At 44.6% G+C, this 18,929-nt stretch overlaps 1 protein-coding gene across 1 annotated transcript in view; it reads right to left on the reverse strand.

Moving 5' to 3' along the window:
- LOC139262477 (glutamate receptor ionotropic, delta-2-like) overlaps positions 1 to 18,929 on the reverse strand; it is a 644,533-nt gene that overhangs the window by 242,546 nt on the left and 383,058 nt on the right. The window contains exon 7 of the mRNA XM_070877660.1: positions 3,512 to 3,673. Within this exon, the coding sequence (XP_070733761.1) occupies positions 3,512 to 3,673 (162 nt within the window). The remainder of the gene's footprint in view (positions 1 to 3,511; positions 3,674 to 18,929) is intronic.

An 18,929-nucleotide genomic window follows, 5' to 3' on the forward strand; every position in this document is an offset into this window, starting at 1 on the left:
AGTGGTTACTAGGAAGAGTGGTGAAGATATGTGGTCCTCGCACATATTTGGTCAAGATGTTTGATAATGGACAGGTTAGGTTTGTTCACATTGATTATATTTTACCGACAGACATGGAAGGAGTTGAAGGTGGGAATGATTCACTTATTTCTGACTCATCAGATAGTTTTGATACACCAGTAGCATATCCTACATCCAATCAACTGGAAACAAATCCAAGAGAAAATCAGAATGTAAGTCTGAGTCCGAGTCAGGAAAACAAACAGTCTGAAGTTAAAGTGAGTTCAAATGAAAATCAAGGGAATCCCTGGGAGGGAAACGTTCCTCAGGATCAGCCTCGAAAGAGTTTAAATTCAACACCATGTTTGGAAGGTTCTGTTCGAGAGCGAAGATATCCTCTTCGAAACAGAAAACAAGTCGTTAAGTTAATTTGTAAAGATGGCAGAATAAGTCCATATCCTTTGTTATGTATAAACATTCAAGTTATGTATGATGTTTGTTATAATAACTTCTTCATTAAGGAGGGAGAAGTGTAATATCTAAGCTTGTAATGTTGTAGCTCCACACTGTGGATGTGGACACATTGTGTTACTGCAACTAAAGGTTGAATAAATGAGTCAGCTGACCAGAAGCTTCCGGAACTTCTGAGATGCTGTCTGCCATTATAGAAAGCTGTGTCTGCTGTGCTCTGTGAATATATCACAAGCCAGTACTCCAAAACTCTCATCAGTCAAAAGGTCTGTTTGTCTATGTGAAAGTAACAAAGCAGCATTGTTGGCTGACTAAAACTAAACTGGATGTTGGCGCCTTTAACTAGCGCCCCTCCAGCTGACATCTAACTGAAACCCACCTCCTGCACCTGTTGGTGCTAACGCCAGGCGCACAAGCAGGCGGCAAGAGGGAATTTAGCATCCAGGGCGCTACCGGGACGATACACAGGGTCATGATGTCATGATATCCGGGTGCAGGATATCGGGGCGTAACGTCTTACCACTGCCACAAAACACCCACTAAAATTTAGCGGGAGTTACTGATCCCGCCACGCCTGGTCGCAAACCCATTTGCTCCCCATTATCGCCCCACGGAGGCGCTAATGGGAGAGCCAATAGTTCCCCCCAAAAAACTAATCGGTACTATTCCACAACTTACCAGATTTATTACATTTAATTTGACAAGTTGTCATGGTGGCATTTGAACTTAAGAACTCTGGTTTGTAAGTCCAGTACCATAACTGCTGCATTACCATTCTCGAGATCAGGGATTCTTTTCTCAGTTAGCATAACATAATGGCCCTGAATTCGCAGCGCAGTAGGGACCCCTTAATTTCCAGGCTCAGACATGCACTGCGCTTGCGAAATGCCTGCGTCCCTGGAATACGTGTGCCTCTGTGCAGGCCTTTGCGTAGAGGCCCAGGACGGCAAGTCTCCGAACCTCCCGAACCACCAGCTAAGTTCGTAGATATTTTTCAGGTCGGAGGCATCTTCTCGTGGGAAGCCTACCGACCACAATTTCTGCACCACTGTTTAAGACAGAAGGCAACATAAAAAGCAGAGTATCAGTACTATAATACTGAATATCCTTGATCATAAAAAGGACACTTGATGACTGACTCTCAGTCAGTAGGATTAGCCTGTTAGCTGCTAGTGCAGTTTGTTGAATCTTGGTTTGATTTTTGGAGAGTTTGTACCGTAAATCAGTCTCGACATTCAAACGGCTTCTAAGCTCTCTGGGTGTCTTTCTCGGCATCAAGTATATAACTGAATTGCACAAAAATTATATCCTGAGCGAAGCCGACCATTCCACGCTAAATAAATCAGGCTTTTAGTGGTATTTCATTATCCTTGAAATGAAAAGCACTGAGAGTGTTTTCAAGCCTTTTACATTATTTTGTATTCATAGATAAGCTTGCCATTATTGAGCCCACATTGATCTAAAATTAGTACATTACTTATATTTCACAGATTTATCATCAGTAGTGTGGTGAATGGTGAGCCTCTAAAATGACAGGATCAGATACAACATCAATACAATACCAAGAATCAGGCACAAACAACCCTAAACAGCTCACCTGGGTATACAGACACAGACCAATAACTAATTGGCAGTGGAATGTTGGCCTGTTATTAGATTGCCAGCGAACTGAACAATTTCCATTAGAACACTAGAAATAGCGGATTTATTTTGTCTTATTAAAAATGTATTGGTTGCATACTCTACCATTACTGCCTGGAATATTGCACCCGACTGACATGCTTTGTTGAATTTTAATGGCCGTTTTCTTGTATTTATTGCAGTATGATTTGTTAGTTTTCTGGATGGCTGCATTCTTAGATAGGCCAGAAATTATATTACTAAGGTTTCAATGTCCTGAATATTTTAATTGATCTTTTCACTAATGCTTCATTTATACTGTACTTTGAAAACGGGGGAAGCTCCTATCTCTGGCACAAGGTGCTTTCCCAAAGCCCTCAGTCAAGTTGTTTTCTACACTCATGGTTGAAACTCATACATTAAAAATGAGTGTGGGATCTCATGCGGATAAGAGCAACAAGGAGAAAAATATCAGGAACTGAAATTATGACCCCCAAGTTTAAAGGGGATGGGCGGGTATGGTGCACAAGAGCCTCAAAGCAGGCGACGAACTCAAGGAGTCCAGGGACATAAAGGCCCAGCTGATCTTAATTGCTGGAACTCACGACCATAAATGGTCTCATGACCTGCCTGAACCCAGCCATTACCTGACCAGTGGGCGAGAGCGGGAACTTAGCAGTAGGTGGCCACAGTGGGGGATCCTGGTAAGTGGTGAGGTGGGCTCTGGACCCAATCGAGCAGAGGGGCGGAAACCTAGGGCAAGGAATGCCCAAAGCATTTTTATGAGGCCCAAAAGAGTAGTCCTCAGCTTAAACAACCTGAAAACATTTTGAAACTAAAACTAAAACACAAGTAGGAGAAATACATTGGGGTTCTCCAAATTGCCTGCCGTACCTTCAGCAAAAGACCAGCAAAAAAACCTGAAGAAACAACATGAACTACAATTTACAATGTTTCTCCCAGAGGTTCTGCCAATCGTATACAAAAGTTAGGGTGAAAGATTGGGAGAATCCCAGGAGAATTTCAGGTGAAGATACTAAAAACTTAGAAAAAAAATTTCCTCCACACCTTTAGGTATTGAAGGAGAGAGTTTAAACTTACTGGGGTAGAAATGTGCCTATTTTACAGGCGTAACATGAGTGCAATGATGGCCAATTTTGGGGACAAACGTTCCATGCCTGAAAGATGTCCGACCAGATATTAGATCGGGTGATTTTTCAGGCTTCTTTGGTGGCCACCTAAAAGAGTAACATTTTAGGACAGAAATGTATCTACACATTTTTTTCTACTAACTCTTCTAAAAAAGGTCATGTTCACTACTGAAATCTAAATAATTACTTTACACTGATTCATAAATTCTACCATTACAAGCTTCTTGTACTTGCAATACTATTTGAATTTCCAGTAAAACATGCAGTACCTTTTTGATTGCATCAAATGTAGACTTTCCACCTTGCCACGGCTTAGAATTTTTTCTTATACATGTCAGACTAGCCATGCTGTGCCATTTTCGATCTTCTAGCTTTTTATGGAAGGCATCAGCCAGCAGCAAAACACTGTCATATACGTAGAGATTGGAGATCTGTATAGATTAGACCGAAGAGCAGCTTTCATCAGAAATGTAATACTGAAATGAGGTGTCCCCTGACACAAGGGAACTAGTGATTAATGGAACTCTTCAGCCAAAGACAAGCATGTAATTTCTGTAATGAATTCTTCCACTCACATCTATAAAAGTTGAGTGTGTGGATTTATCAGTTCTCTGATATAACACTTTGAAAGCAGCATTAAAGGTCTCTGAGGAGTCCACACCATGTGCATTAATGATATCAAATAAGATCACCAACAAGAGGACTATAGAATATCCTAATTAAAGCACCTAAAAAATCGTTAAATGCACTTTTGCAATTAGTTAACTTTATTTTAAGTGATTTTATGGCAAAAGTGTAACCAGATCGGCCATCTTGTGGAAATATCAATCAACTTAAATTATATCATACTCAAAGAGACAGTGACCTTATTTCTAACCTTTGCAATTCCAAGATATCCGACATTCAGCCTTTTAAGAAAAAAAGAGTTCTTCAGAAAAAATAATTTAAATGCCACAATCTAAAAAAGGACTGGATTTCCCTAGTCTTGACTTAAACATGTTAGAGCAGGACTTCTGTTTGCCATAGTGACCCGATCCAATTGCCTGGCTATTCATGGCAGACTCCAAATGGTATTTCCAACAGCAAGTTGGAGAGGACCAAGGGTTCTATGGAGAATTCAGGCAATGCTATATTGGGACTGCCACTGCAGCACGTGAAGAGGTGGGAGCAACAACAATAAACAGCCATAAGGCTTTGAAGAATGGAATAGCTTAATGACTGAAAGCCGAAGTTAATGCCGAGACCTTCAGCAGATAAGTGAATGTAGGGAGAAGAGGCCTGTCATGGACTCTCTTCCCCCATTTGTCACAAGTAGGGCGATTATCTTGAGCCTATCAACATGTTTTTTTTCATCTGATGGTCCCCAGAAGCAACCAAAAAAGGGGCAGGAAATAGGCCAGTAACTCAGACTCTTCTCCTCTGCAAGCATTTGGCAGAGAAGGAGAGGACAGCAACAGTCCCAGCAGGGGGACGGAAATTCAAGTCCTTTCAGTGGGACAAGAGTAAGGTTCACTGCCCAATTTTTCCCTGTTCTACCACTTTGAGTGGGACAGTGAGAGAAAATTCAGATCTAATTTTTTATAGGCATGGCAATGAAGATTGCAGTAATTTTTTGAGCTACAACTGTCACTTTATTTGACTAAATATGTCCAAAATACCTTAAGCATTATTAAAAGATTGAGGTGTAATGGAATTGATTGTTGCTAGTTGTAAAATCTGGTGAACACAGATCTATTGACATAACCTATTAATGTGTATACTTCATAGAATCATATAAACATTTACAGCACAGAAGGAGGCAGTTTGTTCCATTGGGTCTGCGCCGGCCGAAAAAGAGCTATCCAGCCTAATCCCACTTTCCAGCTCCTGGTTTATCATCAACATCATAGATAGTCCCTTGAAACGAGGATGACTTGCTTCCACGCTGAGAAGGGATGAGTTCACAGGTGTTTCAATGAAGGACCTAATATTCCGAATCCCGAACTACATCTTGAAGGGTGGAAGATGCCTATATGTGGAGTTTTTTAACGTGTGGTGGCCATTGCACCCCAGCCACAACACGGGCTTGAAAGAGCTAGGTCTTGGTCCAGTGGCAAGGATTAACCAAGATGACTGGAGACCAGCTCTGCTGCATAGACCTAGTGCACACACATATCGCAGTGTGGGTTGGCCCGTGCTGCCCCGAGCCCTTGCCTGATTTATAGCTTTGTAGGCATGACACTTCTACATATTCAAGTACTTTTTAAATGTGAAGAGGGTTTCTACCTCTATCATCTTTTCAGACACTGAGTTCCAGACCCTCACCAATCTCTGGAGAAAAAAGTTCTCCTCAACTCCATGCTAATCCTTCTACCAATTACTTTAAATCTATGTCCCCTGGTTATTGATCTCTCTGCTATATTACAATGCATTGAAGGTCTTGCCAATAGCATGCACTTTCTGTTTAGTCACTATTAGTTACTTCCTCTTGTCAAGGTATTTCTGCCACATCTTGCTCTTATGTTTCCACCTACTTTTATGCTTTCCTAACTTCTGAACTTCCCTTTCAATAAATCCTCCTACCTTTGTTTCCTCGCTATTGCCCCCATGCTACAGGACTCATGGCCTCGCTCAGCATGCTCCCATACTCAGTCATCCCTCTCCCAATCCTACTTCATCATGATACTCTCTTTCCAAACACTTGCAGATTCCAGAACTACCTTCCAACCCATCTAAAGCTCCCACACCCCATGACCCTATCTCAATGCTCCCAGATGACAATGTCACCAAGTTCCTCTAAAGTACTCACAATTCTGAATATTATTTCCCTGGAACCACTATCCAGAACTGCATTACATCGAGGCACTTTCCTGAAGCCTTGGAGCCCTCTGGCTCTACTGCACTAGCTCACTGCTCCAGGACCTCACTGCTCCAGGACCTCACTGCTCTAGTACTTCACTGCTCCACTACCTCACTGCTCCAGGACCTCACTGCTCCAGGACCTCACTGCTCCAGGACCTCACTGCTCCAGGACCTCACTGCTCCAGTACTTCACTGCTCCAGTACCTCACTGCTCTAGTACCTCACTGCTCCACTACCTCACTGCTCCAGGACCTCACTGCTCCAGGACCTCACTGCTCTAGTACCTCACTGCTCTAGTACTTCACTGCTCCACTACCTCACTGCTCCAGGACCTCACTGCTCCAGGACCTCACTGCTCCAGGACTTCACTGCTCCACTACCTCACTGCTCTAGTATTTCACTGCTCCACTACCTCACTGCTCCACTACCTCACTGCTCAAGTACTTCACTGCTCCACTACCTCACTGCTCCACTACCTCACTGCTCCACTACCTCACTGCTCCACTACCTCACTGCTCCACTACCTCACTGCTCCACTACCTCACTGCTCCACTACCTCACTGCTCCACTACCTCACTGCTCCACTACCTCACTGCTCCACTACCTCACTGCTCCACTACCTCACTGCTCCACTACCTCACTGCTCCACTACCTCACTGCTCAAGTACTTCACTGCTCTAGTACCTCACTGCTCCACTACCTCACTGCTCCACTACCTCACTGCTCCACTACCTCACTGCTCCACTACCTCACTGCTCCACTACCTCACTGCTCCACTACCTCACTGCTCCACTACCTCACTGCTCCACTACCTCACTGCTCCACTACCTCACTGCTCCACTACCTCACTGCTCCACTACCTCACTGCTCCACTACCTCACTGCTCCACTACCTCACTGCTCCACTACCTCACTGCTCCACTACCTCACTGCTCCACTACCTCACTGCTCCACTACCTCACTGCTCCACTACCTCACTGCTCCACTACCTCACTGCTCCACTACCTCACTGCTCCACTACCTCACTGCTCCACTACCTCACTGCTCCACTACCTCACTGCTCCACTACCTCACTGCTCCACTACCTCACTGCTCCACTACCTCACTGCTCCACTACCTCACTGCTCCACTACCTCACTGCTCCACTACCTCACTGCTCCACTACCTCACTGCTCCACTACCTCACTGCTCCACTACCTCACTGCTCCACTACCTCACTGCTCTAGTACTTCACTGCTCCACTACCTCACTGCTCCACTACCTCACTGCTCCACTACCTCACTGCTCCACTACCTCACTGCTCCAGTACCTCACTGCTCTAGTACTTCACTGCTCCACTACCTCACTGCTCCACTACCTCACTGCTCCACTACCTCACTGCTCCACTACCTCACTGCTCCACTACCTCACTGCTCCACTACCTCACTGCTCCACTACCTCACTGCTCCACTACCTCACTGCTCCACTACTTCACTGCTCCAGGACCTCACTGCTCCACTACTTCACTGCTCCACTACCTCACTGCTCCAGGACCTCACTGCTCCAGGACCTCACTGCTCCACTACCTCTGCTCCACTACCTCACTGCTCCAGGACCTCACTGCTCCACTACCTCACTGCTCCAGGACCTCACTGCTCCACTACTTCACTGCTTCACTGCTCCAGGACCTCACTGCTCCACTACCTCACTGCTCCAGGACCTCACTGCTCCAGGACCTCACTGCTCCACTACCTCACTGCTCCAGGACCTCACTGCTCCAGGACCTCACTGCTCCAGGACCTCACTGCCCCAGGACCTTACTGCCCCAGGACCTCACTGCTCCACCACCTCACTGCCCCAGGATATCACTGCTCTAGTACCTCACTGCTCCACTACCTCACTGCTCCAGTAGCTCACTGCTCCAGGACCTCACTGCTCCACTACCTCACTGCTCCACTACCTCACTGCTCCACAACCTCACTACCTAACTGCTCCAGTACTTCACTGCTCCAGTACCTCCCAAACTCAACAACGCTCCTACTATTAACATACCAATAACTCTGTTCCATGGCTCAAAAACATCCTGGAACAGCATTTCTTTAATCACACCCCGTCCCTATCACACATCACTGTCCCCGAAACATCCAGACCCTAGGCCCTAGGTACTTTCAAATCGAACAAACCCCTTCCCATAATCCACCCTACAAATCCTGCAGGGAGAAAGAGGAGGAAGTACATGAGCATGAATATAGGAACATGCAGAAACAATTTGAAAGGGTAATCAGTGATTCAAACAGAGACCTAGAAAAAACATGGCTGTGGAAGCAAAACACACAGTAAAGCATCATTTGCATACTATACCAGTGAGAGCAGTCAGAGAAGGGGTGAAAACAATAAAAGTTGCAAAGGAACCCAAAATGGAATATTAGCACAAAATAGTTCATATTCAGAATGATCACTTTCTTCAGATATTCACTGGGAAAGACATGAACAATATGCCCTCCCCAACATGAGAGAACCAAAGCCAAATAATACCTTTGATAAAGCGACAGAAATACTAGACAGATTAAAAGGGCTCCAAACAAGTAAATCCCAGGTTATTTATCCTCGAATACTGAGAGGCTAGAGAGGAGATTTGAGTCATTGGTAATCATTATGAGGGAATTATTGAACACTGAGAATCTACTAGTAGACTGGAACCAGCCTAATGTGTGCACATATTCAAAAATGATGACAAAACTGACACAGGCAATTACAGACCCATTAGTCTTACTTCATTTCTGCTAAAAATAATGAGCCATCATTTACTGTAGAAATGAAGCTAATGGTATCTGCCATTAGCGAGACTTGCCCTTTCATGTTTAGGTTTCTCCATTTCTTGCATGGCAAGTTGTTGAATGTGCAAGTCGATAATGTCTTTGTGAAGGAAACCAGACATCAAGGACCTGAGGGAACAGGTCAAGCAACTGTGTATCTCCTTAACCAATCAGATTAAAGGATTGTGAAATTAACAACGTAAGGACTGATAAGGAAAGGTAAATTAGAGTTTGTTCATTCAAAGGCAAATCAGGTGCCAAGAGAGAGAAAAAAAAAGATTGGATCAGGAGAGTAAAAAAGACCGAAAGGAAAAGAAAAAAACATTTTGCATTTTAATTTTTAGGGGGGCGAAATTGCGGAAGTGTTAATAGGGCACAAGACTTTTCTCCAAGAGGAGGGGGCACTACTACCTCCTGGCAAATTGCCCGAGAATTTGTGGAGGCTCTGCCATGCAACCGGCGATGATGTCATCGCTGTGCGTGGCGACCTCTCACCCCGGCCCACGCCGACTCCTTAACGTCCCTCGGGGGAAGTTTCCATGGGCCACAAGGCTGGCACAAGTGGATGGCAATACCAGCTTCGCGGGTCTCTAAGCTGGCCAACATTCACTCTTGGGGTGGTGCTTAAAGGGGAGGCATCATGCCCTGTGCTGCCATCTTTGTTTACCAGCCGACTCTCGGGTCAGCTCAATGATGGCAGCCCTAGCGCGGTCCGGGCCGCCATTGTGCAGCCCGGCACTCAGTCTTGGGTGCAGGGCTGCTGGCCAGTCGCACGCTGCCCTGGTGGACTCGTGGAGGCCATCAGATGCCGTGCAGAATGAGCAGTGGCCCTCCCCTTTAATCAAAGGGAGGGGTATTGAAGCGCGTCAGTGCTACGTGGAAGATCTGCGTAGCGCTTTCCTCAGCGTCCCAGTGGTGCCCCATTTACTGCCCCCAAAGGAAGTGGAGCATGGTAGAGTGTGCTCTGCTTCCTTTGAGGGGCATTCAGAGCAATACCGTAGCAGGGGTGGGTCTTCCGCGCTGGGTGGTAAAAATCCAGGCCCTGGAAGGTTACCACCCCCAATTGCATAGGGCAATTTCACCCCCTATATATTTTAAAACAACAGTTAAATCTGAAGGAATGAGACTCCACACTTGAATTAGTTAGTTTTCAGTGCCAGAGAAGTTGACTGGCAGCAATTGATGCTTATCACAGCATTAAAAGGGTACATAGACTGAAATGGATAAAACGTAACCTTCTGTGGTGCAATAGTCCAAGTTCGCCAAGGTGATGTTAAGTCGGTGTTGCACGCTGACTGACCTCACCACTCCCTCATTTCAATTTGCAGGGTGTTACCGGCAGTGCTGCCAGGCTTTGGAAAATGGCAGACTCCGCGGGATCTGCCACCAACTGGCAAAAGAGCAGCAGCCGCCCTCTTACTGAAACACTTTGCCGCTAACGGGTGGTGTTGAGCCCTCCAAATTTTAGCCCATGAATTTTAATTAATTAAATAAATAAAACAATGTTATATAGGGCTGACAGTGCAAATGATGTGCCTCAACCTCAGCATGTGGAAATTTGTGGAGAGGATCGCAATACCGCACGAACAAGTCTGCTGTAAGTGCCTGCAGCTTGAGGAACTTCGGCTCAGTGTTGTTGAGGTGCAGACATTTCAGGACATCAGGGAGGGGGGAAGGTACCTGAAGACTTTGACCCAGGAGGCAGTCACACCTCTTTAGGTTAGGTAGTGGTACAGGCCTCGTTAGTGGTCAGGGACAGGAGTGTGTGACTGTGACTCAGGCAGTTAAGGGGACGCCAGGTGCAGTGCTGGGGGAGCCTCGGACTTTGTCCTTATCCAACAGGTACGAGGTTCTCGCTGCCTGCGTGGATGAGGGAAAAGTCTGCAGCATAGTTGAGCAAATTGAGCACAGCACCATGGTACAGGAGGCCATTCAAGTGGGGGGGGGGTGAAAGGAATGTTGTAGTGGTAGGAATATTATTGTAAGGGAGTAGATGCTGTTCTCTGCAGCCGTAACCGGGAGCTCCGAAGGCTGTGATGCCTGCCTGGTGCCAGGGTTAAGGATATCTCCTCTGGTTGGAGAAGAATTTGGAGTTGGGGAGGAGTGCAGGGAGGATCTGGTTGTCGTGGTCCACGTAGGAACTAGGTATGAGGTTCTGCTGAGAGAGTTTGAGGAGCAAGGTTCCAAATTAAAGCACAGAACCTCAAAGGTAATAATCTCTGGACTGTTACCTGAGCCACACACAAATTGGGATAGAGACAAGCAGATCAGAGAGTTAAATGCATGGCTCAAAGAATGGTGTGCGAGGAAGGGGTTTGATTCATGGGACACTTGCACCAGTTCTGGGCAAAGAGAGAGTTAATCCGTTGGGACGAGCACCACTTAAACTAGGCTGGGACCAGCGTCTTGGCAAATTAAATAACGAGGGCTTTAGATAAGGCTGTAAACTAAAAAGGGGTGAGGGGAAATTGAAATCTAAAGAGAAACGTCAAGGCAATGGAGCAATGTAGCGATTTGGGTAAAGATAAGCAGAGCATGACAGGAAGGGGCAGAGGGGGCGTTAATGAAGTGCAAAAGAGTTTTTGCCTGGCGTGGAGAGAACAGCGCCTCCCGGTAAATAGGCAGGGGGGTTTGCGGCAGCGCTAACAGGTAGCGCCCCGATTGGCTGTACCTGGCAATGATAACGTCACAACCGTAAGCAGCATGCCGTTACCGCCCCAGAAGCTAAATTCGGTCCGCGGCCCCTGTGTTCTCGCCTGGCACTAACAACGACAGCTTCAGCTGTTGAATTTCTGTCGCGAGTCGGCTGGAGGAGCGCATCTTTGGGAAAACTTTTTGTCGGCCATTACTTCCACAAAGGCAGGCAGGCTTTTTGACAGATTTCAGCAGTTTGCAGTTTTCAGAGCTCTGTCATCTCCTGCAACCAGACCTTGAGCCTCAGACCAGGGTGAGCACAGCTCTCTCAGTCAAGGTCACCATTGCGCTCAATTTCTATACCAGCAGATCCTTCCAGTGTGCAACAGGAAACATCTCCAACATCTCCCAGATTACCATCCATTGCTCCATCCACGAAGTCACAGATGTTCTGTACAGAAGGAGATGGGAATATATTTCCTTCCCCATGACCAGAGAGAAGCAGCACATGTGCACATGGTTTTGTCAGGATAGCGGGCTTCCTCATGGTGCAGGGCGCCATTGACTGCACCCACGTCATTTTGCAGGCACCACATAACAATCCTGAGGTATTCTGTAACCGCAAAGGCTACCACTCACTGAATGTGCAGCTGGTGTGCGACCACACATGCAGAATCCTCACCGTGAATGCCTGCTATCCTGGAAGCAGCAACGATGCATTCATCCTGTGGCAGAGCTTTCGTCCAACCATCACATCAAGCTCATGGCTGGCTGCTCAGAGACAAGGTCTATCTTTCTCCACCAGCCTCATGACTCCCTCCACAACCCCAAAACTCCTACCCAGGACTCATACAATGAGAGTCATGCTGCCACCAGGAACATAATTGAGCAGATCATCGGAGTGCTGAAGCAACAGTTCCGCTGTCTTGGCCGCTCGGGAGAAGTGCTTGCTGCAAACCGTGGCCATCATGAGGGTGCAGCCATTGCCACCAGGCATAGCTCCACTACCTCAGGAGGAGGAGGAGGATGAGGAGGAGCAGGAGCAGCAACACCAGCGATGGAGGAGGCAGCTACTCAATCGCGATTCTGCAAGCGGAGACCTCGACATCTCATCAGACTTCGGTTCCAGTGAATCCCATCCCACTTTCTGGTTCCTCTGCATGTCCCCGTCACCACATCAATTTCCCCTTCCATACCTCAGCCCCAAAACTGAATTGAGAGACACCACCAAAGATGCAACATGCCAATTAAACTTTATCTCATAACATTTAACAGTATCATAAACAACAAATATATTGAAGAATCACCCTTGTGCAATACCGTATATCCCCTCTTAACACTCGGTTTACCTAATCTAGAGGTCCACGGCAGTGTGTCTCCTGTGGTTGCAGCAGGGCTGTGTAAGGCTGCTGTGTGTCAAGGCCAGAGACTACAGATGCCCTCGACCAGCTCTGGGCCCAGTTTGGGTTCTGCCAGGACCACTCAGCTGCGGACCTCATTACAGCCTCGGTCCAAAAATGGACAAAAGAGCAGATTTCCAGAGATGAGGTGAGAGTGAATGCCCTTGACATCAAGGTGGCATTTTACCGAGTATGGCATCAAGGAACCCTAGTAAAACTGAAGTCAATGGGAATCAGGGGGGAAACTCTCCATTGGCTGGAGTCAGACCTAGCACAAAGGAAGATGGTTGTGGTGGTTGGAGGTTAATCATCTCAGCCCCAGGACATTATTGCAGGAGTTCCTTCGGGCAATGATCTAGGCCCAACTATCTTCAGCTGCTTCATCAATAATTTTCCCTCCATCATAAGGTCATAGAACGAGCGGGAGAATTTGATGAGAGGAGTGGATATAAAGAGCGGGACGCAACGGACCCGAGTGGTAACAAAAAAAACCAAGGAGTGACGTCACAAGACAGCAGGTAGGTGATTGGTGGGTGAGTTGTACAGTTTTATCTTTCTTTAAGCTAAGAGCTGGGGAAATATAACTATTACATTATTAAATATTACCTTAACTAAATAGACTAAATAATGAATATAACTATAAATATTAGTTTGATTACAAACGTTAATTAAATAAGCAAATAACTAAAGTCCAGAGATGGCAAGGCAGTCTATGTGTTGGGATTGCAGTATGTGGGAGTTTGTGAACAGTGAGACTTTCCCAGATTCCCACAGATGCAGGAAACGTTTCCGCATTCAGTCACTCTGGCTCAGAGTCATTGAGCTGGAGTACGAGTTAGAGACACTCTGAAACATAAAGGAGGGGGAGGAATTTCTGGATCGTTTTAAGAACATAAAAACATAAGAAATAGAAGCAGGAGTAGGCCATAAGGCCCCTTGAACCTGCTCGGCCATTCAATAAAATCATGGCTGATCTTATCTTGGCCTCAACTCCACTTTCCTGTCTGTTCCCCATAACTCTCCTATAGTTCAATAATCTGTCTATCTCAGCCTTGAATATATTCAATGACTCAGACATCACAGCTCTCTGGGGTAGAGAATTCCAAAGATTCACGACTGTCTGAGAGAAGAAATTCCGCCTCATCTCTGTCATAAATGGGTGACCCCTTATTCTGAAACTATGCCCCTAGTTCTAGATTCCTCCATGAGGGGAAACATCCTCTCAGCATCTACTCCATCAAGTCCCCTCAGATTCTTATATATTTCAATAAGATCACCTCTCATTCTTCTAAACTCCAATGAGTATTGTCCCAACGAGCTCAACTTTTCTTCATATGACAACCCCTTCATCTCAGGAATCAACCTCGTGAACCTTCTCTGACTGTGTCCAATGTAAGGTATATCTCTCCTTAAATAAGGAGACCAAAACTGTATGCTGTACAGTTGTAGCAAGACATTCCTACTTTTATACTGCATCCCCCTTGCAATAAAGGCCAACATTCCATTTGCCTTCCTAATTACTTGCTGTACCTGCATGCTAACTTTTTGTGTTTCATGTGCGAGGACACACAGATCCCTCTGTACCTCAGCATTCTGTAATCTCTCTCCATTTAAATAATATTTTGCTTTTATATTCTTCCTACCAAAGTGGATAACCTCACACTTTTCCACATTATACTGCATCTGCCAATTTTTTGCCCACACTTAACCTACCTATATCCCTTTGCAGACTCGTTGTGTCCTCACAATTTGCTTTCCCACCTATCGACTGTATCATCAGCAAATTTGGCTACAATACACTCGGTCCCTTCATTCAAATCATTAATATAGATTGTAAATAGTTGAGGCCCCAGCACCGATCCTTGCGTCACCCCACTAGTTACAGTTTGCCAACCTGAAAATGACCCATTTATCCTGACTCTCTGATTTCTGTGAATTAGCCAATCCTCTAGCCATGTTAATATATTATCCCCAACACCATGAGCTCTTATCTTGTGTAGTAACCTTTTAGATGGCAACTTATCGAATGCCTTTAGGAAATCCAAATACACGACATCTATTGGTTGCCCTTTATCCGTCCTGCTTGTTACATCCTCAAAGAACTCTAATAAATTTGTCAAACATGATTTCTCTTTCGTAAAACTATGTTGACTCTGGTTGATTGTATTATGATTTTCCAAATGTCCTGCTACTACTTCCTCAATAATGGATTCCAGCATTTTCCCAATGACAGATGTTAGGCTAACTAGCCTATAGTTTCCCGTTTTCTGTCTTCCTCCTTTCTTGAATAGGGGTATTACATTTGCGTTTTTCAAATCCGCTGGGACCTTTCCAGAATCTAGGGAATTTTGGAAGATTGCAGCCACTTCTTTTAAGTCCCTAGGATGCAAGCCATTAGGTCCAGGGGACTTGTCAGTCTTTATTCCCATTAGTTTGCCTAGTACTTTTTCTCTTGTGATAATGATTGTTTTAATTTCCTCCTTCCCCTTTCCCCCCTGGTTTTCTACTATTATTGGAATGCATTTAGTGCTTTCTATTATGAAGACAGATACAAAATATTTGTTCAAAATCTCTGCCATTTCCTTGTTTCCCATTATTAATTCTCCAGTCTCATCCTCTAAGGGACCAACATTTACTTTAGCTACTTTCTTCCTTTTTATATACTTGTAGAAGCTCTTACTATCTGTTTTTATATTTTTTGCTAGTTTACTCTCAATCTATTTTCTCTCTCTTTATTTTTTTTTAGTCATCCTTTGCTGGTTTCTAAAATTTTCCCAATCTTTGCAACATTGTATGCCTTTTCTTTCAATTTGATACCATCCTTTATTTCCTTAGTTAGCTACAGATGGTTCATTCTTCTTGTAGTCTTTCCTTCTCAATGGAATATATCTTTGTTGAGAAATATGAAATATCTCCTTAAATGTCTGCCACTGCTTATCTACCATCTTACCTTTTAATCTATTTTCCTAGTCCACTTTAGCCAACTCTGTCTTCATACCTTTGTAATTTTCTTTATTTAGGTTTAAGGCACTAGTTTCAGACCCAAGTTTCTCACCCTCAAATTGAATGTGAAATTCTATCATGTTTCACTCTTCCCTAGAGGATCCTTTACTATGAGATAATTAATTAATCCTGCCTTGTTGCACATTACCAGATCTTGGTTGGTTCCACAATGTATTGTTCTAAGAAACTGTCCTGAATACATTCTATGAACTCATCCTCAAGGCTACCTTTGCCAATTTGATTTGTCCAATTTACATGAAGATTAAAGTCACCCATGATTATTGAAGTACCTCTCTTACAAGCCCCCATTATTTCTTGATTTATATTCTGTCCTACAGTGTATCTTCTGTTAGGGGACCTATAGAATACTCCCACCAGTAACTTATTTCCCTTACTATTTCTTAGCTCCACCCAAAATTATTCTACATCTTGATCTTCCGAACCAAGATCATTTCTCACTATTGTACTGATATCATCCTTTATTAACAGAACTACCCCACCTCCGTTTCGTTTTTGCCTATCCTTCCATAATGTCAAGTACCCCTGAATATTCAGTTCCCAGCCTTGGTCATGTTACAACCTCGTCTCTGTAATGGCTACCAGATCATACCCATTTATTTCTATTTGTGCCAACAATTCATCTATCTTGTTACGAAGTCTATCTAGGGTGATCTTATAGAAACATTTAAAATAATGAAAGGGGTAGACAAGATAGAGGCAAAGAGGTTGTTTCCACTGGTCGGGGAGACTAGAACTAGGGGGCACAGCCTCAAAATATGGGGGAGCCAATTTAAAACCGAGTTGAGAAGGAATTTCTTCTCCCAGAGGGTTGTGAATCTGTGGAATTCTCTGCCCAAGGAAGCAGTTGAGGCTAGCTCATTGAATATATTCAAATCACAGATAGATAGATTTTTAACCAATAAGGGAATTAAGGGTTATGGGGAGCGGGCGGGTAAGTGGAGCTGAGTCCACGGCCAGATCAGCCATGATCTTGTTGAAATGCAGAGCAGGCTCGAGGGGCGAGATGTTCCTAATTCTTATGTTCTTATGTTCTTATGAAATCTATGTGCATTCAGATGAAGAGCTTTTAATTTTGTCTTTTTACCATTTTTACGTACTCTGACCTAATTTGCTGCTGTATTCTTATGTTTGTACGCTCTGTCCTTTCCTGTCACACTCTGGTTACCATTACCCATATCGTTACCCTGCACTATTGCCTTGTCCCTTCTCTTTAACTTTCTAAATTTCCCCTCATTTGAACCCTCCAGAATACAGTCACACCCCAGAGGAAAGCACAGGTTCAGGAAGGGGAGGGTGTGACTGTTAGTAAGCCGGGTAGCGGGGACTTAGGAGAAGTTGAGAAGCAGGTCCCACAGACACTGGTCCTGTCCAACAGGTACAGTGTACTTGCTAAATGTGAGGACAAGGAGAAAGTCTGCGGGGAGGACAGTCACAATAGAGACCAAGGCACTGTGGCTCAGAAGGCTGTGCAGGTGGGGGGAGGGGCGGGGGGGGGGAAGAACAGAGTAGAAATGTGGTAGTGATAGGGAACTCCATAATTAGGGGATGGATGGCATCCTCAGTAGACAAGAATGAGAATCCTGAAGGGTGTGTTACCTACCCAGTTCCAGGGTAAGGGATATCTCATGGCGGCTGGAGAGGAACTTGGAAAGGGAGGGGGTAAATCCAGTTGTCGTGATCCATGTTGGAACAAATGGCATAGGTAGGAACAGGGAGGAGGTCCTGCTGAAAGAATATCAAGAGTTAGGCTCTAAATTAAAAAGCAGGACCTCGAGAGTAATAATCTCTGGATTACTGCCAGAGTCATGTGCAAATTGGTATTGAAGCAGCCAGATCAGGAGAATTAACACGTGGCTAAAGGACTGGTGTGGGAAAGAGGGGTTCTTTATCATGGGACACTGGCACCAGTTCAGGAAGAAACTGGACCAATGGGACGGGCTCCACCTGAACCGGCATGGGACCCATGTCCGAGCATAAAGGATAAATAGGGATGTGGCAAAGGCTTTAAACTAGTAAGATGGGGAGAGGGATCTACAAGGAACATAACCAGTCTAAATATAAACAAAAAATGAAAAGAGAGCATAGGAAAGAATAAAGTGAGTGAGGATATTGATGGCAAGGGAATAAATAGAGTTACAGAACAGGAGTCTAAAAAGATAGTTAAACATAAAGTGAGAGGAAATCTATTAAAAATGAGTTACACTGTCTGTTCAGCAGTGTTTGTAATAAAACAGGGGAGCTAGAAGCAATCAAGCATTGTGAGAAACCAGACATAGTAGGGATTAATGAGACATGGCTACAGAAAAATCAGGACTTGGAATTAAACATTGCAGGGTTAGAAATGATAGAGAGGGAAAAGGGGAGGTGGAGTAACTGCACCTATTAGGGATGACAAATTGTCAGTAGAAAAAAGTGACACAGCTATCAGATAGATAAAAATAGAATCCATATGGATAGAGATAAAAGATAACAAAGGATCAATCTCATTAATAGGTGTAGTCTACAGACCACCTAATAGTGGAAGGGAGGGGGAGGAAGAAATATGCAGACAAATAAGGGAAATGAGTAAAAACATAGAATAATAATCATGGGGGATTTCAACTACATAAGAATTAGGAACAGGAGTAGGCCATCCTACCCTGATATTAATTGGTCAGAAGAGGTAGGTAAAGGGATATGGAAATGGAGTTCTTACAATGTGTACAGGGTTCCTTTCTAAACCAAAATGTAAAAAGCCCAACAAGGGAGGATTTGCTAGTGGATCTAGTAATGGGGAATGAACTGGAGCCGATAAGAGAAGTAAAAGTAGGGGAACATCTAGGCAATAATAATCATAATATAATACGCTTTAAGATGATAATCGAGAAGGACATAAGTATGACAAAAACCAAGTTAATAGGTTGGAGTAAACCTGATTTTGAGGGGCTGAGAATAGAACTTGTGAACATAAAATGAGCAACAATATTGGCGAACAACAATGTAAATAACATTTAA

This window comes from Pristiophorus japonicus, chromosome 4, assembly GCF_044704955.1.
Source record: "Pristiophorus japonicus isolate sPriJap1 chromosome 4, sPriJap1.hap1, whole genome shotgun sequence".
NCBI lineage: Eukaryota > Metazoa > Chordata > Chondrichthyes > Pristiophoridae > Pristiophorus > Pristiophorus japonicus.